The 20981-nt window shown below is 59.5% G+C and overlaps 1 protein-coding gene across 1 annotated transcript; it reads right to left on the reverse strand.

Moving 5' to 3' along the window:
• Positions 1 to 7046: 7046 nt before the first annotated feature.
• Positions 7047 to 20183, reverse strand: ZNF469 (zinc finger protein 469). Its single transcript, XM_037040195.1, has one exon. It carries the CDS (start codon positions 20064 to 20066, stop codon positions 8391 to 8393), a length of 11676 nt encoding a protein of 3891 aa, XP_036896090.1. The 5' UTR covers positions 20067 to 20183; the 3' UTR covers positions 7047 to 8390.
• Between the last annotated feature and the right edge of the window lie 798 nt (positions 20184 to 20981).

Genomic DNA, 20981 nt, shown 5'->3' on the forward strand with positions numbered 1-20981 from the left:
GGCCATGGGCTGTGTCTGAGGCTCCATGAACCTGAAAGTTGGTGCTGCTGAAATGACTGGGTATCTGTGTTAAGGAGGATGCTGAGAGTCCGCAGGAGAGAGATCCATGACCTATTAGTGATATCTGTCTAGGGTGCAGGATGAGAAAATAAGCATCACTTTGGCCAATTCTTTGCCCATAAACAGGCCCCAAGAGGAGAAACATCCAAATCACCCATGGACTTAGGAGCAGAGGCAGGTCAGAAACAGATCCTGCTGACCGGGACTAGCTACATCATTTTGGGGCCCAGTATAAAATGAAAATGTGGGGGCCCCTTGTTCAAAAACTGAGAATCGCAGGGGAGCAACAGCAGCAGGGTATTAAACCAAGTGCAGGCCCCATGCACCCGCACAGGCTACGGGCCTATGAAATGCTGTAACAACCCTGGACCCAGGTGAGAGCTGCTTCTGGAGCACTTTCCTTCTATGCTTTGCCCCTCAATCTGCCCTGTAGGGGTTACTTTTATTCCCATCATACCGAAGAGGAAACTGTATTGCTGGCGATCGGTGGTGATGCCACAGAACCTGAATATACTACAGGCCCTCAGAGAAGGTCTGTTGATAATAAAAGTAAATTGAGGAAAGAGGAGCAAAAAATGTTGAAAGGAAGGCCTGGGTGAGTCCAGAGTGGGAGTGCCTGCCTCTGCCTGGGGAAGTCAAGGCAGACTCTCTGGAAGAGGTGACATCCGAGTGGGGCTTTGCAGGAGTCCGTAATCGGGTGGGAAACTAGGAACAGGGTGGGGGGTTGCTGAGTTTGTCTTACCTGGCCATCTCCATCCCACATGGGCTGCCCGTTGTGAACTCTAGTTTCCACCTGTCCCTGCGTGTCTGTGAGGAGTGCCAGGATTCACACCCCAAAGTCACTAGTGGAATAAACAGAACGACAGTCAGTCTGAAAGGGGGCTGTCAGTGCTTGCCGTGGAGCTGGGAGGGGCTTTGCCTGAAGCTGGGCTGCCTTGACCATGGTCTGGATGTTCCCTGCTCAATGGGTTCCAAGGCTAATAGCAGGCTTTCTGGAGGCCTCCCAGGAGGCTCCATGGGTGTTTGGGCCCAGGAAAGGCTCCTGAGCATGGGTCTGTCCTGGATGCCCAGTCTAGGGGCGATGTCTTGGTTGTATCACCAGCATTTCCAAGCCCTTCCTTTGGGCTGGTTCATATTCTCTCATGAGGTCCTTGTGCAACCTTCTGTCGGTTACACCCTCAGGGTCACCCCGGCGAAGAGTGGCAGAGCTGGGCCTGGGACACAGTGTTCAAGGCTGCTGTGGTAGTGATGAAGACACCATGGCTCAGGGTGGTCCTCCAGCTCAGACGCGGCAGAGCTTCCTGCAACCCCAGGCAGGCTAACTCCAGAGCCCATGCTCTTAACCCTGGCCTGGGAGTCTGGATAACTGGCTCAGAATCCTGTCTCTGTCACTTTAGAGGGTGGGATCTGAGCAGTCTGGTCCTTGGTTTCCTCACCAGTAAGTGTGGGTGTCCCCTGTCCCCTCAGGGCTCCTCTAGCCTTGATGCCATTGTGGTTCTGGGCTCATGTCTGGTCTACCTCTGCCCTCTGACCTGTGGGCTGGCAGTCTGTTGGGCACACCCTGCCCCTGGAGGGTGGCCCAGGTCTGGGAAGTTGCTGTGGCTGGGGGAGGGAGCTAATCGTGGCACCTCCCCCATGTCAGGCCCTGCACTGATTGTTGGGCTATGACAAAGTGAGCCACAGAATATTCTAGAAACGTAAGCTGGCCATTGAAGAATAAAGAGGGTATTCAAGAAAGAGTGATGGGAGAAGAGCATTCTCAGGTGAGGGAAGAGTAGGTACAAAGGTGGGGAGGGCTGAGTGTGGGCTCTGAAAGGCCTAGGGCTGCAGCAGCCTGACTACGGGTGGAGCAGGTCCTGAGGCCTTTCTGGCATTCATACCCACCAAGCCCTCTTTCTGTTTCGCTACTGGAAAGGCCTTAGGACCCCATACCCACCAAGCCCTCTTTCTGTTTCGCTGTCTCTCCCGTGTTTGTGACTTCACCTCCTTATAGCTCCCAAATGCCTCCTGAGATGCTGCCACCACCTGGTTTTGTTCCAAGCCTCCCTTACCCACTGCCCTAACCATTGCTGCCCCGACCCCACTGGTCCTCCCAAACCACTCCTGCCCCTGCTGCCTGTGATAACCTCTACCCTGCTCTTGGGCTCTTTTCTGAACCTCCGTGTATTTGGGTCCAGGTGCCCTGCAGGCTGGGCCTGTGCTCCAGCTTGTGGCGACTGGAGAGTCTTCTTCCACAGCGCTCGGTGCTCTGTCATCTCACACCGGCAGCCGAGAGAGTGATGTCATGAAGGATGCCTCAGTGCCTGGCCCTGTGCCGAGCACTGACATAGGCTGATGCTCTGTCTGCTCATAATGGCTGTCTGAAGGACTGTGAAAGCTTCCATTTGCCAGATGAGTAAATTGAGGCTCAGAGAAGTGAAGTGACTTGCCCAAGGCCACACAGCAGGTAAGTGGCAGAGCTGGATTCTCCCCAGGAAATCCACACCCTCTGCTCCAGAATGACCACGTTGCTGTGTTGGATGGGATGGGGCCCAGTCTGTCCCATGGCCCCTGCCTGGGCCAGGCCTCACCAGCCTCCCCCCGCCCCACTTCCCCCTGCCGGTCAGCTCAAGGCCCTGAAGTCGCTGTGCAGCTGTATCAGGGGCCCATCCTGACATTCATCAGCACTGGCTCTGTGAAGGGTTTAATTAACTTCCTGTTTCAATGGGGGGATAATGAGTTTTAAGCACCACATGACTCTGTAAGAAGGTCAAAAGGCAGCGAAGATGTCAAAATAAATTAAGTGAGGAATCAGGAGGCTGCCTGTGAAACGGGCAGAGCAGGAGCTGGCCCAGACACAACTAACTGCTGCCTCAGCCGCCCCAGGCAGGTGGGAGCAGGTGCGTGGGCTGCTGCCTCGGCTGCCCCCCATCACGGATGGGTGGCTCTCGCCTTGGAGACTGGGCTCAGGCAGTCCTGAATTCCATCTGGGGGACAGAGAGAGAGAGAGAGTGAGCCTGAGACCACGCCAGATAAACTCCTTCTCCTGGGCCTGGTGGTTGTCTATAAAGCCAGTGTCTCTAACAAGCCACATTCTCTGATATCCTGGGCTACGAAGGATGTCGCCTGGAGACTGCCCTAGGTCCTTGGGTGTTGGCCAGAGCCACGTTTTCCTGCAGCCGCCCAAGTGTGGCCCATTGACCCCGCGTGGCAAGGTGGTGCAGGGAACAAGCATTATCTGGAAGGAAGTATTATCTGGACATTTCCCAACTCTGAGAGCTGGGGTCATGCTGTTGTATCACCAGATAGGAAATGCACACTTACCCCCAGGAAGACTTCCTTTCTTTCTTTCTCCTCTTTTCCCCCTTCTCAATTCCTCCCCCCTTTGCCCCCACCCTGTTCCCTCCCCTCCTCCTCTGTTCCCACCCCTTGGCCCCTGCTCCCTTCCCTCCTTCCTTGTCCCTTCCTTTCTTCTTCCCACCTACAAACTTGTTTTGAGTTCCTATTCTAGGCACTAAGGGTAAAACCGTGGACACACACTACCTGTCACTGAGAGCCCAGTAGCAGGAGGACAACAGCCACAACTAAGGAGTGGGCCCTGGGGCACGCCAGGAGGTCAAATGTGCCGTAAAACAGGGTGGGGGTCTGTGGGGGCACTGGGGGTACAGTTGCCACCTTAGGCGGGTGGTTAGGGAGGCTAAAGAGAGAAAGTGTCATTTGAGTACAGACCTGAAGGAGGAGCCAAGCGCATGCCAGGGTGCAGAGCAGTGAGACACACCCGTCAGCCACACCACCGAGGCCTAAGGGCATCTTTGAGTGCCATGGCTGGAAAGGTCTTTGGCGATCATTGCGCCATTTAAGCAGTGGGAAAATTGAGGTGTTGAGGTTGGTGATGAGCTTGAGGTCTGCCCCCCAGTGCAGAGCCTGACCATCTTTGGTGCCTATGGCTTCTGCTTCCTCCCAGGCCTCAGACATGGATCTGGGGTCTCTTGGCAAGGCATACGTAGGTGCAGTCTGTTCATGCCCAGCTAATCCCCAGCCCAGCCATCAGGAGGCCCAGCCTTATCTCCTTTTCTTCTGGGGGCTCTGGGGAGGAGGCCTATGGCCTTGAGCTCCAGCCCACAAGGCCACGCCAGCCAGTCAGTGAGGTAGACACTGCCCTGTGGGAAAGGGGCCATGGCCTTGGGCATCCAGGCCCAGAATGGGTAGGAAAGAGAGATGGCCTCGAGGGGCTCAGCATGGCTGCTTGGGGCCACCCTCCCCACAGGGGCAGGACCTCGGGCCCTGAGGGGCTTCTGTAAGCAATGTGCTGCCCCCGCTCCCCACTGGACAGGCAGAGAAATGGGAGTCATGAGGCCTCAGGGCTGAGTTTTCAGGGCCCACATGCCGTGTATTCACAGGTGACATGGGTAGGACACGCGGATCTCCTCATGGAGGGTCCCTCAAAAAATTCTGACCTTGGCCAACCCAGAGCACCAAGGATTTTCCCTTCCCCGGTGGCTGGCTGCTTCTCTGAGTCCAGCTCTGTCAGATCCTTTCCATTGGATTCTTCCCACTGTGTGGACCTGGCCATCTGTGCACTTTCCGGGGAGACTGGACTCTCTAAGGCGTTTGTGGCCCCAGATGTTGAGGGAAGCCCACTCTAAGTAACATTCTCCAGCCGGTTCCCAGGCGGGTGTGCCCAGCAAAGCTCCCCCTGGGTGAGGTCTGCGGGGAGGGACGCTGGCCTGCCCCTCCACCACTAGCTGCCCTCCCTTTGCTGACAGGACCACTCAAGTCCAGGCATGCTTCTGCTCTCCCACTCTCCCAGCCTGTCCCCCCCACCAGCACCGCCTCCCTTGGTCTCAGGCACCTTGATCTTCTGCTTGTTCCTGGGCTGGTGGGGCCAAGAAGTCACTGGGGTCAGGCTTTGGGACCTGTTGGAGGATGCAGTTGTATAGTGCAGCCATTTATGTGATCTTCTGCTGGCCGCTGGAGGGGCCCTGAGGGTTTCCTAGGTGGCGAGCCATGGAAGAAGCAACTGACTCAGGGCACACAGAGGTGAGTGAGGGGCTGTGGCCCATTTTCTCAGCTGCAGGATGGCCAGCTACTTCCTTGGGTTCTCAGGGAGTGCAGGCCCTGATCTTGCCCAGACCTTCTTCCATTTTATCCAGCCCACTCCATGGCTCAGACAGGCCCTTTGGGATGCTTGCCTGGGGACCTCTCACAGACTAGGTCCCCCTAGATGTACCCACAGTCACTCAAGTCTCTGTGTCTGGGCAAGTCCCGTGTTTGCCTGCGTATGGGGCTGTGTACCATGTTGGCATGTGTAAGGCTGTGGAGGGCTGCACGTGAATGTATGGTAAGCAGGGTTTCTGAGCCTGTTGGTGAGGCAGAAGGGGCAGGGAGTGGGGAAGGGTGGTGTGGCACGTATCTGTCATGTTTGCATGTGAAAGCTGTGGGTGACACAGGCCTGGAGTTGAGCCACAGGGCCCAGGTGCCCAGACTAGCTGGGTGAATGCTGCCACCTGCTGGCTAGCCAGGCATGTCCATGTTGGGGGGGCTCAGGCAGCAGGAGGGGGCTACTGCCATAGGAGTGGGATGACTTGGTCAGGCCAGTCCCAGGGCTGACTGGAGCCATGGTGGGTCCCCAGATTTTGTGAGCATCAGCACCCCAGGGGCATGTGACATCACAGAGTGGTGGTCCACCCCAGGGCATCTCCTCACAGTCTGGGCCACAGCCTGGAACATCTACCTTGTTCCTAGGTGATGTGGATGCTGCTGGCCCCAGGCCTTGTGAGGTACGGAAGGCTAAACGGAGCCACCCAGGAATGGGAGCACCCTGTCCTGTGGACCTGCTGGGCTCCATGGGTCTCCATGCCAAGCTCCCAGACAGCCTTTCTCAAACGTGACTCAGACTCATCCACCCCCTCTCTCTTTTGCATGGCACTCAGGGCCCTTCCCATCCCTGATCTCCAATCCTGTCTGAGGCCCTGCTATGGAGACCTTCCACCCCAGAGGGAGCAAAGGCCCCACCTCTGACAGAATCTGTTAGAAGGCCTCTAAGGGGGAGAGCTGCATCTGGTTCACTCCCAGTGCAGAAGAGGTGTGTAAATGGGAGGTGGATGGCCAACCCTCCTACTGAGTCCCTCATGGCCGCCGGCCTGGGTGTGGGAGCATGTCAACAGGAAGGACTAAGACTGAGGGAGAGAATCTGGGAAGGGCGGTGGAGGGAACTGTATGGGCAAGGAAGGGCCTGGCAGGATGAAGGTGAGCTGGGCAGGCAGGAGAGTGTAGGTGGGGCAGGGGCCCTGTGGGCTTGACCGGAAGTGATGAGACCCCAGACACAGTTTGACATGTAGGATCCCTTTTCCTGTGGAAAGGGCTTGATGAGGCTCTCCTTCTCTCCCTCGCACGTGGTGTTAGGGGCCTGCTCTGAGCAATTGCCTTCGGGTTTGGGCCCAAATAACTGCCAGGGGTAGGATCAGATGGGTGCCTGACTCTGGACAGCCTCGCCTGCCCTCCAGGAGCTTGTCCCAGGCACTGGAGTCTTTGAAGGGAGCTTCAGGACATGGCGAACTCTGGGGTTCAGAGCCTGCCGTGGGGGAGGGTCTCCTGGTTTCACCCCTTATATTGCCTCTGCTGCCTTCCTGTGTCCCCTAAACTGAGCTGCACTAATGATTTCCCATCTCCCCTGCTCTGCTCCCCAAGGGCCCCAGACCATGCTGCGAAGATCTCGAAACAAAGTGTGGCTTCCCTGTGGCATTGTCTGCACCCTGTTAATCCTAGAGGGGCTGGGGGGACCACTCGGCTGCTTGGGGGAGCTCCACAGGGCCAGGTAGCTCTGGCGACATGACGAAAGTGGCAGCTGAAGCAGCACTGTATGAGGCAGGTTCTGGGCCCTGGGTGGGCAGGCAGGGCAGGGCTGGTTGCAGGACAGAGGCCACACAGCAGAGGTGTTCTGTGAAAATAGCGGGACTGTATTTGACAGGATGAGTTTGCTGTGATCTGTACAGCACAGCCTCAGAGTTCCCCTATGCGTTGTTTATCGGCACCGAAGAGGCATTCTGAGCGGCACACAACACCTTCTAGAAAGGAGATCTGGGCCTGATTTGGTCTCTTTCAAAATACCAAAATAAAAGCTTTTGACATGCACGTGGCACCCGAAGTAAAAATGAGAAAAAAAAGAAAAAAAGACCATGAACCTCAGACACCTAAGACCAGAAGGCAGCCTCTCCCATACGCCTACCCTCTTTAAAGACACAATTCTGTAAAAAAGGACGTGCGTACCAACTCCTGGGTCACGTCAGTGCATGAGACGCCAGCAGTGCCGCACCCGGCCCTGAGTGTCCCAGCCAGTTGCTCTGACTGCAACCCTGGGGCTGGAACCTGCTGGCAGGGGAGCCAGTGAAAGACTTCTTGGGGTGGCTGGGACCTGTGGGCCTTCCGTGCAGCCCCCAGCGTGTCTCCCCACCCTGCTCCTCTCCCAGTCTCCCAGGTAAAATGAATCAAGGAAGCCTGTATTCACATTACAACATGAAAATAGCACCAGAAACTTCAGAGCTAAATTGCTGATACTTGCAGCCAAGAGCTCCGTGGAGGAGGAAGGCTCTAGAGAGGCAACCACAGAGGCCGGGGAGGGAGTGTGTGTGTGTTAGGAGAGATTACGAGATGGGGAGGGGGGACCGGTGGGAGCTGGCTGGCCAGCTTTTTCCCTGTCCAAATGGGAACCTCGTTCTCGGGGGGTCAAGGTGCACTGGAGACCAGCGCTTCCGTCAGAGGCATGGATAGTGGCTGTCATGACCATATGGTCAGAGATGGCCGGTTGTGCTTTGGGGGCAAGGCAGCTCACAGACCACTCTTTTAGGTGGAGAGCCTTGCACTTCCCATTTGATTCGGAAGGCCACTTTGGAATTGCAGCAACAGCAGCAACAAGACTAAGAGGGGATTGCTGCGGTCCGACCGTGGCTGCCTCGACTCAGTTCCCTGCTAGATGACGTGGGATTGAGCCCTGTTCAAACCTTCAAAGGAGGGGGCATATAGGGTGAAAGGTGTGAGCTGCCCTTACTTCAAGTTCTTGGTGCTGGAAAAACAGCTGTGTGGTCTCAGAGAGCCTGCAGCTGGCCTGCCCCTTACCCTCACTTTCTAGGCGGAAAGGGATTGCTGTCCATCAGCCCCAGGCCTGCTCAAAGCATTAGAGTCTCAGCTCTAATACCAAAGTCTGAGCATTTGCATAGTAAATCAGGTGGATTACGATGTGGCCATTAGCCCAGCTATCTCAGAGGACTAAAGCTTGCCAGTGTAGATAGGAGTCCCTCATTCACTGGGTTTGTCTCCCGGCCCTTCTCCCTGCACACTCTCATGCCTATAAATTACTCAGGAGGGTCCTTTTTTAAAGGGATCTTGAAGCTGGTGAGTCTCTGTCCGAAGAGCTGGCTGAGGAGGTCGTTCTGGGATTCAGCGGTCCAGCACGCTCGGGAGTTGGCATGTTCAGCACCGTGGACAGGTCTTCCCCTCTTGGGGGTCCGGTGCAGGGGTCTCACCTGGGAGAAGGCCTTGCCCGGCCCATCCTTGCTGCGTCTGGAGTCCTGGTGTGTGTGGCTGGGCTCGGCTTTCTGCTGCTCTGCGGGCTGGGACACTGTGGAGCTGCTCTGGCTACTGGGCCTGGGCTTGGCAGGGAGCACACGGCTGGGGGTAGCCTGTTTTCGGGGAGCCCGGCGGGGTTTGTCAGGGACTGAAGGGGCTCTCCCCAAGTTCCCCATGCTGTCACTCCTGCTTGGCCCCAGAGCCCGGCCCTTTCTCTTCTTCTCTTTGCCCTCCGCGTCCTCCCTGGAAACCAGGATCCCTTGGGGCCCCTGGTCACCAGCTTCCCTCGGTGCCTTGGGGTAGCCCTTGGCCAGGGCTCGAGTTGGGGGCTTGTCTGTGGCAGAGCTCTGGCTTGGGCATCTGGGCTTGGCTGGGGTGGTGGCTGTCTCGCTCTGGAGCTGCCCACTGGCTGGCTGAGGCTGGCTGCCCCCCGAGGTCTTGGTGCTGTGCTGTGGGCCTCCGTTGCCCTGGGAGCTGGGGCCTGGCTTGACTTTGAGGGCAGTGGACTTCTGCCTGTCCTCAGTGCCACGGGCTGGCTCTCCAGGTGTTGGGCTGGCCATGACCTTCTTCATTTTCACTGGGAACTTGGGTGCTTTGCTGGGGACAGGCAGAACTGGCCTGTCCTTTGACGAACTCCGACAGCTCCCGTGCTTGGCGGCAGCACCCTTGTGGGAGCGGACTCCTTTGACCCTCTCAACCCCCTCAGGCATCGTGTGGCATGTAGACACCTGCCTCTCCTTCCAGAGCAGGGAGATGGCTTCTGGGCGACGGTCAGGGCCACATTTGCCGGGGGTACTCAGGGTCCTACCTTTCCCCGAGGACGGGCTAACAGTCCTCTCTTCCTCTATGGCTTGGCCCCTGGCCCCTGGCTGGGGCAGAGACCCCTCCAAAGGGAGGGCCTGCTGGAGAAGAGGACCAGGACTGCCTGGGGAAGCCTCATCTGGGGGGCTGCCCAGGGCCTGGTCTGGCTTGTGGCCATGTCTGCCATCAGCGGATGCTGCTGGGAAAGGAGACGAAGATGGGAGAAGGAGCTCCTGAGGGTCAGAGGGCAGATTGTCGCTCCTGGCCAGGTGGTCCACAGGACCTGTGGACCTCTCTGGGGTCCCGGGCTGTTCCTTGGAGCTGCTGGGAGCCACCTCTGAGCAGGGCTGGAGCAGGGCTGGGAGGGATGCCTTGTTCAGGGTGGGGCTGCTGCCCAGAGACAGAGACCTGTCCCAGACGGGCCCAGGGGTGCTACTGGGTGTGGCCACTCTGCGCTGTTTGCTAGGCAGTGAGCCCTCCCGGGCCTTCTGCCCGGGGGCACCTGGCCTCCGCACCCTGCGGAAAGTGAAGGGCTGCTGGCCCCTCCTCAGGTGTTTGTCCATGTGTCGGTCGAACTGCTCCTTTTTGGCAAATGTATAGTTGCAGGAGCTGCAGACGAAGGACCTCTTGCTGATGTGAGTGACGTTGGCACAGAGCTCACAGGTGTACAGGGGGGTGTGCTGCAGCTCCAGCTCCTGCCTCACCCCATGCTCCCTGGCCAGATGCACACGCAGCTCACAGGGCTCAGGATAGACCCTTGGGCACTGGGGGCACAGGAAGACGCGCTGTGGGCTATGCACCGCCAGGTGGCGTTGCAGCTTGAAAGGCTTGGGAAACCTCTTGCCGCAATGGTGGCAGTCTCTGGAGGGGTCCTTGCAGTCCTGGTGCATTGGGATGGTGTGGAGTAGGGACTCTCGGTTGGAGCAGGGTTCAGGGGATGGGCTGGGGCACGTCTTGGTAGAGCCAGGGGGAGTGGCAGAATTGCTGGGCAGAGTGGGATTTGTGCAGGCTGACGGGCTGTTGTTGGCTAAGTTGCTTTCTGGCATTACAGTGCCATCCTGGTCTGAGCTGCTGGTATGAAACTTGGGTTTTGCCCTCCCCTTCTCCGTGGGGCCCCCATTTGCCTGGCCAACTGAGCACTTGCCCCGGTGGGGCTTGGATGCCTGCCCCATTATGCTGCTCAGGAAGTGTGTGACAGTGCTGTCCCCCTCCCAACATCCAGGTGGGTCTCCCAGGGACCTCCGCGCCGGCTCCTTTCGGGCGAACTGTAGGGCATGTTCCCGCAGATGCTCATTGTACATCCAGACATCGGCCACCTCCCTCAGGCACATGCCGCAGGCCCACAGCCCTGCCCGGCCCTGCATGTGCTTCTCCTGCAGGTGCTCCCGCAGCAGCTCCCGAGAGCCGAACCTGCGCTCCACACACATGTAGCAGGTGGGGGGTGGTGAGGGGCTGTGGGCCAGCTTGTGCAGGTCCAGCTCACCCAGGCCGTGAAAACGCTGGAAGCACACCCTGCACTTGTAGGGCGCCCTCCTGGCCTTGGCGTTCTGGTCTCTGCCCGGGGCCCTTCTGGCCCCTGCCGCTTCCTCTGTTCTTTTGCTCTGTGGCTCCTGGGAATTCTCTGTGGCCTTGAAGTCTAAGAAGCTCACACTGGGGGTAGCCGCAGGGTCTTTGCAGGTTCCCAGGAAGCACAGATCTTGCATCTCAAGTTTGGTGCCGAGTCTCTCAACCTCCACGGCGTTGCCCGGGAGCCCGTGGTCGTAGTGTTCTCGCTCTAGGTTGGGGGGCTCAGGGCTCACGTCTCCGAGGGAAGAGGCAGTCTCCTCGGTGGAGGCCCGCAGCTCCAGGCCTCGCCAAGCGGCGGGGACCATGTGCAGCTCGGGGATATTCTCCGATGGGCGGTCCTCGACACTGCAGGAGGGTTCCTGATCAGTACAGTCTGCTTCTGGGTCAGGCTCAAGGGCCCACAGGCTGGGTCCAGGGGCCCAGGGGTCAATGCCAGGCACCTTGCTGCTGAGGAAGCCCTCCAGGAGGAAGGACTCGGGCAGGCTCGTGGCCTCGTCACTCCACGGGTCCTCGAGGGACAGGCAGAGGGAGCCTGAGTCACTGAGATCTGTAGGCATGTGGGCAGCACTGCTTTGGAATTCTCCACTGGGCTCCGGCAGTGGCAGGGGCTTTGGCTTTTTACAGCGCTTCCCATAGACTCGGGGGTTCTTCTTCCGAGTTAAACGGTTGCCAAGAGGGAAGAGCTGGGAAAAGGAGGCTTCGTCATCAAACAAGCTTAGAGGGTCCCCAAGACCTGGGCTGGGAGCTTCAGAAGCGATGTCTTCAGGCTCCTGGACCCTGTTTTCTGGGTTGTGCTGGGGGCCCTGGAGGCAACTGTTGATGGTGCCACCTGCTTCAGAACCACAAGTGTCTGGAGGGCTTGGCAGTCCCCAGGGGGGCTGGTGCCCTTCCCAGTTGCCCTGCTCTGACCTGCAGTCAGCCACTCTGCTGTCCCCTGCAGTGGTACTCCCAGTTGCCCTTGACAGATCTCGGCAGACACCCCAAATCCTGGTATCTCTGGGTCCCCAGCATCCCCTTGTCAAGGCTGCCTTCTGACCTTCTGCCCCTTTCCCAGGAGGCACCCCCTCCATCTTTCCTGGAGGGATCACCCAATTCCCAGGTGACTTCTGGGCGGGCGTTTCCTGCAGGTCTGTGGCTATGGGGAGAGGCGACTGCGCAGCCTCCATCTCCTGCTCTGCCCCCTGTGAGACGCTGCAGCTCAAAGGGGGTGGGTAATTGACAATCGTGGTTGATGGATTCCAGAGGCTTCTATCTGAAATGACATCAAGAGAGACTTGAGGACCGCTCTCCTCCTCGAACCTTCTTGCTCTTGGCTTTCTCGTCTTATTTGATTTCCTCTCTGACTCACTGGGGACGTTCATGGACTGTCTACCCCGCCTCCGGCCTCCTCCTCTCTCTGCCTGTTTGGGGCAGGGCACATGGCTTGGCAGCAAGTCCCACTTCCTGGGCTCTGTAGGCCTTGAGCCCACTCCTTGCTTGACTGGTTCCTGGCTGGGGGCACAGCCTGTTGTTCTCGGAATGCTGAGCCCCTGCCTGAGCCCCTTGAACATCTTGGGGCCTGGGACACCCTCAGGGGCCCTGGAGCCCTGAATGGGGGGTGACCCAGCAGTGTGGCAGGGGCTGCTCAGCCTGTGCCTTGGTTTCTCCTTCGCAAGAGCCCCACGGCTCTTCTTCCCAGGTGGGTGGCTCCTCTGGGCTGAAGGCTCCCCAGGTTGGGGAGCAGGTGGGGCTGGGCTTGGCTGGGAGGGGTCCCCCCTGTGAAGCTTGTGCTTCCTGGCTTTATGGCGACTCAGGCCTGGCCTGGATCGGAAGGTGGCTGAGCAGACCTCACAGGTCACAGGCTGCCTGCTGGGCTCTTGGTCCTTCCAGGGTTTGTTCTCAGTAGACATGGGCCTCTTTTTGAAGCCACAGGGCTTCTGTTTGGGGTCCTGGGAACATAGAGGGTCCCCCTGGGGCACCCGGTGGAAGGCATTTCTGAGGCTCTGGGGGGAGCTGGGTCTGGAGTTGCTGGCTGTATTGCTCAGAGAGGTGGCTCTGTCCTGGAGGAGCTCTTCATCAGGGCAGGTGACCCTTGGACCTCTGGTGCCAGCTCCTGAGGCCTTTGTACTGCTAGGGTACTCAGCCCCAGGTGTCTTAGGGTCCTCTTGGCCCTGGGGGCTGGCCCCCACCCCACCTTCCAGGCAGGCATGGGGCTCTGGCCTGGCTGTCCTCTGCGTGGAAGGGTCAGTGAACACAATAGCAGTGCTCTGGCCATCTCTGGTTCCTGGGTGTTCTGAGGAGGGACCCTTGGGTGTCCTGTCTGGGCTGGTGTTGGGCATGACTTCCCTACAGTGGGGGTCTGGCCACTCAGTCCTGGGGCCTCTGACTGCCTCTGTGCCATCTATGGCAGGGATGCCAGGCAGGGCAGCAGCCTGGATGGTCACTCTTGGGGATATGGCCCTCACTGGAGAAGGAGTGGCATCACAGGCAGATCCCCTCGGCCTCTGTTTTCTGGAACTCTCCAGTGGTCTTGACATGCGGCCTTCAGGATAGTCCCCAACATGGGTGGGAGTGAAAACATTGAAGCCTGGCTGGCCCGTGGGAGGGTCTTCCAGGGAGCTTTGTTCCTCTAGGGGAGAGAAACAAGCCTGGCTTTCCTTGAGGTCACAGGGGCTTGTCCTCAAAGGTGAGGGGGTTGCCCTCAAAGGTGAGGGGGTTGCCAGAGACCCCTCAGCCCCAGAATCTGTGGGATCTGGGGTATCCTCAGCCCTTTTCAGAGCTATGCAGACAGAGGAATAGGCTGGCAGGTGCTTTGTGCTGGTAGGGTCCCCACAGGATGGAGACACTGGGAGCGGTCCCCTTAGCTTGCCTGAGAGCACTGTGGGAGGGTCCTCCTGGAGCACGTGCTCAAGGCTGTAAGGAACAGGGATGGCTGCAGCGGTGGGCAAGGGGGCACAGCCAGCCAGGTCCCTTGTGGGGAGCTCTGGGCTCTCCTCAGGGAGTAGCAGGTGCTTCTTAGGGCTTGGACCAGCCGCCTCTTGAATCCAGTCCTCAGGCCCATTTTGGGCGTGTGTTGCTGCCAAGGATCGGACCAAAGATTCTGATTCCAAGGAGGTGGGACTGGGTGTGGACTGGGCTTCACTCTGAAGGTGTAAGTTTGTCTTGCTTTCCTGAACTGGCTCCCCCTGCTGGCCTGCAGCCCCAGCCAGGCCGTCCTGTGTGGCTTCAGGATCTGTACGAACCGAGGCTAGGTCATCTGCTCCCCCTGGGCTCCCCCAGTTGTCTGGTTGAAGTTGGCTGGCTTTGTCTTGGCTTTTGAGCTTCTCAGCCTGGCTGAGTGAGCTCAGATGGTCATCTGCCTCTGGACCCAGCTGACATCCTGTCATTGCAGGGATGGCTGTTATCTGCACAGCCCGCTCCAAGCCCTTGGCAGGGCTCTGGGCCATGTTCCCAAATTCCACACTATCCCCTTCCACATCTAAGGGGTTGCTCTGCTGAGGGCTCTGGGTGTCGGCAAGCAGGGTCCCCTGTAAGCCCTGGGTGGTATCTTCACTCTCAGCTGCTCTGGCTACCAGGAGCTGGAGTTGAAGTATTGGGCTTCCAGAGGGATCCTGGGGCCTCCTGCCGGGATTGGTGTTGGGTAAGCAAGCAGGACTTGCAGAGTCTGCTGGTACAAATTCCTCACTGCCCTCAGAGCCAGGGCCCCCTGCTATAGGGTGGAGGGGACCTGCTCCTTTTGGCCCACCTGTGCTGCTTATAGAATGTTCTTTGAGGACCTCACTGTGACTGGAACCAGCAGGTGGAGGGGCAGCCAGAACTCCAGCAGCCCGAAATGCCAAGTCCGGTGGCAGATGGCCAGCAGGGCTATTGAGTGCTTCCAGCCCAGGAGCACTCTGGCAGGGCCCCTGTATCTGGCTGGGTCCTGGGAACGGCTCTCTCCGAGTGCAGGAAGGAAGCAGCAGGACATCTTCATTATGATGGAGGCTGGTGGCCCTGTTATTTTTAGGAAGTAAAGGCTCACGGTTTGGGCTGCACTTTGCTAAAGGTCCCCTGTCTGACAGGGGCTTCAGTGGTTCTCCAGGGTCTGGTAGACAGGTTTCTGGGTAGACTCCGTGGCCCTGTTCGGCCTTGGGGAGCCCTGTCCTGGAGACCCTGGTGTCCTGCACTGGCTGGAAACTGAGGCTAGCCCCGTGGGGGCTGAAAGAAACCCCAGAAACCTGGTCTTTGTGGGTACCAGGGGGAGTGGCTGCTTTTCTGGGGTGAAATGAGGGCCACCCCTCCTGCGGGCTCTCCAGAGTCCCCTCCACGGTGGCCACAGCTGATTCTGCTCCTTTCTGGTGTGGGCTCAGTTCCCCAAGACCAGTGGGGTCAGCTGCGGAGAACGAGTCCTTTTCAAGCGAAGCAGCTCGGGGTGTGGGCACGGGGGCGCCTGTGCCCAAGCAAGTTCCATCCGTGTTCTGAGCTCTGCGCAGCTCCCCGGGGACCCCGTGTGCACCTTTACTTTCCAGCTGATTTTCTAATTCAGTGACCAATCGTTTGATCTCCAATTCATCCTCAGACAAGTTGCCCATAAAAGCCATGTTACATTCATTAACCTTGCAAGGCAAAGGGAGAGGGTTGGCGGCCACTGTCTGGTCATGAGGACACTTCTTACTGAATGCCTTTTCCCCTGAGAGGTCAGGAAAATGGCCTAGATGGCTGGATAGCATCGGAGAAACTTCCTCCGAGAGGGACCAGCCCTTCTCAGGCAGAAATGAGGGGTACGGCGGGTCCAGCTGGGGTTTCTTCGGGGGAGAATCAATGCATGTGGGTGGCGAGTGTGCATCCCCATTTCCAGACAGGCTGCTGTAGTTGGGGGAATCCAAGTCCCCCGTGGGCAGCCCTGAGAGAAGGGGCGGGGACTCCAAAGTTGGTGGTGACTCGGCTTTGCCTGGGTCTGTGTTGACTGTGTACAGTGGATTCCTGGGAGGTTTTGACTTGAGGGAATTGGCACCTACACCATCCTGGCACAGGTGCGCGTTGCTGGCTGGAGGAGCGTCCAGAGCCAAGGGCTTGGAGTACAAGTTTTCACTGAAACAGCCAGCCAGGTCTTTGGGTCCAAGGAGCAACTTGCCGTGGGGGCTGCTGTAGGGCTGCGGCCCCTTTTTGGCAGCTGGAACCATGGAGTCTCTGTTAAAAAGAGCTGAGTCACACCCAAGATCAGGGGTCTTTAAAAACAGGATGCTGGCTTCGGGGTGAGCGGCACTGGTGTTAGTGATGGGCACCAGCAATTCTCCCGGCAGGTACGCAGAGGGGTCCTCTTCATCATGAGAGATGCGGGATTCTGTGCATTCACGGTCGTTCAGCAGACTGCCTGCACCTGGTGCTGATGAACTCCTGAGGGGCACCACGGTGTCCTCTCTGCCTGGCTGTGTCCGCTCTGGGGTTGGGGAACAGGAACTTCCTTCCACACAGGTGGGCAGAGGAGAGCTGGACACATCTCCGAGAAGCTTCGGGGTGACAGGTGGAAAATCTTGATGGAAGTCCAGCAGTGAATGGCTTTCCTCTGGGGTCTTGGCACTGGTGGAAATCTGCAGGAGACACTCAGGGTTTCTCTCTTTAGGACCCTGTCTCGTCTTAGGGCTTTGCAGTGGGCCCTGGGCCTTGGGGCTCTCACTGGGGCTGGGGCAAGGCACATCTGGCTTTGTGGTTTCCTGCCTCATGACCTTCCTGGGTTTCTGCTGCTCTCGATCTTCTCTAGGACTTGGGGCCAAGTGTGCCTCCTTTCTCTTCTCACCTCGGCGCCACGGCTGGCCGCCGTGGCGGGGCTGGCCTCTGAAGCGGGAGCCCCGTGGCTGCAAGTGGTCCTCCTCCTCGGACTCTGAGGCATAGTTATATTCCCGGAGCCTGCCACCCGGGGTGCTTGGTGCGGGACTCTCAGGCTCCGGGGAGAAGCACCTGCCCTGGCCACGCTGCGCCTGCAGCTTGTGCAGCTGGTTCTTTTGTTGCACGATCTTGTGGATAAGCTCCTTGCTCCAGGTGCCACCCCTTGCCTTCTTCCTCCTGGAATCTTTCCCCAGGGACAGTCTGAGGCGCTTGGAGCTCCTGGTCTCTGCTGGGAGGGCCCTACCACAGGGATCTGTGTGGCTCTTCGGGGCTTGTGTCCTGAGGTCCCGGGGGCAAGGTGGGGCTGGCTCAGCCCTGTCACCCTTCCTCCTGGGCCTCAGGCAGGTGGCTCTGGTGCCCCTGCCTGACCTCTTGGCAGTGTTGGGTGTGTCCAGCTCTCCCTGAAGAAACTTAAACTGCTTCCCTCTCTTCTGCTGGCTGCCCAGGCTGGCCCCATCTGCCTCTGTAGTCACCAGGCCTAGGGATCGGGTTTTAGGCCTGGTGCAGTCCGAGTGGCCTCCATCCCCAGGGCGGGGAGCCTGGGGCTCCAAGGCAGGGAGCGGGGGCTGAGCTTTGTTCTCTGGCATGGCCCCCACCCTTGTCTTGGGGGGCAGTCCAGCACTGAGACCTCTGGGGCCAGAAGGTTCTTCGTCAGCAAAGACGTCGATGAAGCTGCTGTCGATCTCCGGATTGTCTGACTGGTATTCCAGGCCATTGAGCGTCTCAGTGATGAGGCTGTCCAGCTTGGCATCATCCTCCAGGTCCAGGTCCACAGCAGAGAGTGGGAAGGGGGCAGTGGTCAGGCTGGACAAGAAACTTGTCCTCAGAGGGTCATCTTTGCCATCTACCCGGACATCGGCCCCGAGCAGGAAGGGGACTGTCTTGGTGTGGCTGAGCAGGCTTGGGTTCCCGGCGGCCGCTGCTTTGGGAGCAGCCAGTGCAGAGGGGGTGGCATGGGGAGTGGGGCGCTCTGAGGGTTGCTGGTGGCTGTCCTTGGTCCTGGCCAGGAGCACACTGCAAAACTGCCGGTGCTCCAGAAAGGTGGCCAGGCTGCTGTAGTTGCGGTCGCACTGCTTGCAAGTGAGCAGCACGTCCAGCTGGTCCAGGCTGGCACTGCTGAGGGGGAAGTGGTGGGCGGAGTAGGGGGGTGGCTCCGGGGGGAAGCCCTCCAGGCCCCTGCTCCCCACCTCGGGGCCCACACTAGGGAATGGGGCTTCCTCCAGGCATTTGAAGGTGCCCTCGGCCCCCAGCCCCTCTGTGGGGAAAGGGAAGGTCTTGACTGGCTCTGACTGGTAGTGGATGGGGAGGGTGTGTGGGGGCTCCGGGGATGGGAAGGGGCTGCTCTTCTCCTGGGAATGATTGGGGGTGTGGAAGAAGGCAGAAGGCCCTAGTGGGCCAGGGAGCTGGCTCTCCTCTGAGCTGGGGTTGGCCGGGCTGCTGGATAGCGGTGACAGCGATGAGCAGGTGCTGCTGCCGGCTGTGTTGGTGGCAGGTGAGGGCAGTGGGGACTCACTGGGAGAAGCTGCCACCAGCCTGGGTTGGGGCAGGCCAGAGGTCCCTCGGGGGGAGACCTGGGGCTGCACTACCCCAAAGAATAGGGGCTGGGCCCCAGGGTCCTGCAGCCCATTGTAGGTGAACAGCCTTGGGGAGCCGCCGCTGTGCTGGCCCAGGCTGTTTCTCAGCACTGCCAGCTTCTCCCCCAGCCCAGGTGTCTTGCTGGCAGCGACCAGAGCTGCATGGCTGCCCCTCTGCCACTCAGGGGTGCTTGGGGGAAAAGGCAGCTGGCTCAGCATCTCCACTTCACAGGGTCTGGGCCCGGTGGCTGGGAGCACCTGGGGCCAGGGCAGCGGGGAGTTTTGGAGGAGGCCAAGCTGCTGGCCTGGGCTTTGCTGGCCTTCAAAGAATACACTCCTTCTAGCGGCCAGGGTGCCCAGGGAAGGTGTGGCGTAAGGGGCTGTGGTGGGGTCCCACAGCTGGGGCAATCTGGTGGGTGGGGGCCCAGGGGTGGCCAACTCTGTGTCCAGAGACCCAGGACTGGTGCCCATCCCACTGGCTCCTGGGCTTCCATATGCCTGCCCGGGAAAGTGCCTCTGGGGCAGAGAGTTTGGGGGTCCCCTGGGGCTCCCCAGCCCATTGTGGGCTGAAGGTGGTCTCTCAGAGAGGGCTTTGGTCAGGCTCTTGTGCAAACTGTCTGGGAAAGTGGCCGTGCTCTCTGAGAAGGGGGTAGGGAGAGCAGCACCAGATGTGGGGAGAGCACGGCCAAGGTCACTGGGGGGGTCAAGGCGTCTGGGCTGGCTGGGATAGCAGGGCGGGGGTGGAGGAGCAGGCTGGGCAGGCAGGGGGTAGGTCGAGCCTGTGCCCACAGCCTCCTCCTGCCACTCTCCCCGAGGCTGGTGGAAGGCAAACACCAGTGCCCTGTCTGAGTAATCAGGCCTTGCTGCGTCCTTGGGGAAGGACTTGGGGCTGGCCCCGTGCAGTGCTGGGAAGGGGAACTGGAAGGAGGCCACCCTGGGGCTGCCCCCTTCAGGAAAGGGCTCCGGCTCTGTGGGGAGGACCCTAACACTAGCACCTGGTAAGTTGTTCTCAGCAGTGGGAGGCCAGGCATCGGCACCACTGGCCTGGAGTTCTGAGTAGGAGGCTGGCCTGCAGGGGCTGGCATCACTGCTCCGGGGGTCCCTAAGGGGTGGGGGCCCCTGGGTGGCACTTGGTGAGGTATAACTGGTGGAGGTAAAGCTGGAGGGGGTCTCCTGGAAGCACCTTTGGAAGCTGAGCTCTTCTGGGGCAGGAGGGGCCTCTGCCTCTGGGGGCCCGGGGGCTTCATGCTGTGGGCCCTCAGGGGTCTGGTCTGGAGTGGGTCTGACCCTTGAGCCTGAAATGCTCAGAGTGTAGAGCTGCTGGGGGCTGCCGTCTGCCCTGCCTGCATGCCGCGTGGGAGCCTGTGTGTGGCTCCTCTCTAGTGGGGTCCGGGGGCTGCCACCCTTTCTGGGGGGGCTGCCTAGGGGCTGGGTTCTCAGGAAGGGGGCCTTGGGCTCCACCTCCCTGGCCTGCCCAGGCTGGGTATCCGGGGGTTCCATGGCCTGTGCCCCGCTGCCCGCCTCCCTCGTGGCCTTGGCGGTCCTGCTGGCCAGGGTACCGTCCTCACTGGGAGGCTGTGTGGCTGTGCCACTGGCCATGCGGCTGGTTGTTTGGCAGGACTGTAGGCCTCCGGTCATGGTTGGGGCTGGTGCTCCACGGGGCTGCTCCCCAGGCATGGCCCCTCTGTCCGGGCGCTAGGAGGATGTGGTGGTCCGCGGAGGTCCGTGGGGAGTGGGCTGGGGGGCTGTCCTCGCCCCTTGGGGGGCCCTGGAGAAGCCTGCTCTCATGGTCCTGGGTGGAGCCTAAAGGGAAAAGATGGCAGTGAGTAGGGAGCGATGGAGGCTCCCTGGCCCCTGTGAAAGCTGTGATCGGCTGGGAGTGGAAGCAGCTGGCACAAAAGCCCTGACCTTTAGAGAGAGGAACTCAGCTCCAATGGCACTTTGAGAGACAAGAGGAGAAAAGTGTTCCCACCAGACTGAGCATGGGCTTGCGAAGAGAGGGAGAGAAGGAGAAAGAAAGAGAGCGCCGTTTGGGGCCTGAGGGTCTCAGAAGACCCCTGGCCACTTCAAAGCAGCCCTGTTTGGCTTTGGCCAGGCTGTGAGCAAAAGGCCCCAGACCTATAGAGGCCCCGCGGTGGGGATAATGGGCACCTGCTGGCTATCTGTGTGGCCTGAGCTGCAGCCCAGGTGGGGTCAGGGGGCAGCCCAGGCAGGACAGAGGAGGGGCCTCGTAGAAGCTGAGTTGGAAAATAAGGGGTGAGACTATGCATGCCTGAGTCTGGCCTGAGTTCACACCAGGTCCTGTGACCAACCGTCTTGCAGCTGGTGGGCACAGGATAGCCTCAAGCCCCTTGCTCTGGGGACTCATGGCCACTCCCCAGGGTAGGGTCTGTGCCTGTACTTCTAGGCAGTGCCAGGTGCTCTAGGCTGGTGCTTCCTGGTGCTGTGTTTGGAGACCTGCCCAGGGATCACACGCACTGAGGAAGGCTGCTCTTCTTGATTTGGTGCACAAACATCTCTGTCTCTCCTGGGTGGGGATGGTTCCAGCACTGGCCAGCAGAGGTTGCCACACTATCCCCCTTCCCCCGCCCG

The sequence above is a fragment of the Sturnira hondurensis genome, unplaced genomic scaffold, assembly GCF_014824575.4.
Source record: "Sturnira hondurensis isolate 20B ecotype Veracruz unplaced genomic scaffold, ASM1482457v3 Scaffold0002597, whole genome shotgun sequence".
Taxonomy (NCBI): Eukaryota; Metazoa; Chordata; class Mammalia; order Chiroptera; family Phyllostomidae; genus Sturnira; species Sturnira hondurensis.

Coding starts and splice junctions, on each gene's coding strand:
- ZNF469 (XM_037040195.1), bottom strand. CDS start 20,066: ATGCCTGGGGAGCAGCCCCGTGGAGCACCAGCCCCAACCATGACCGGA.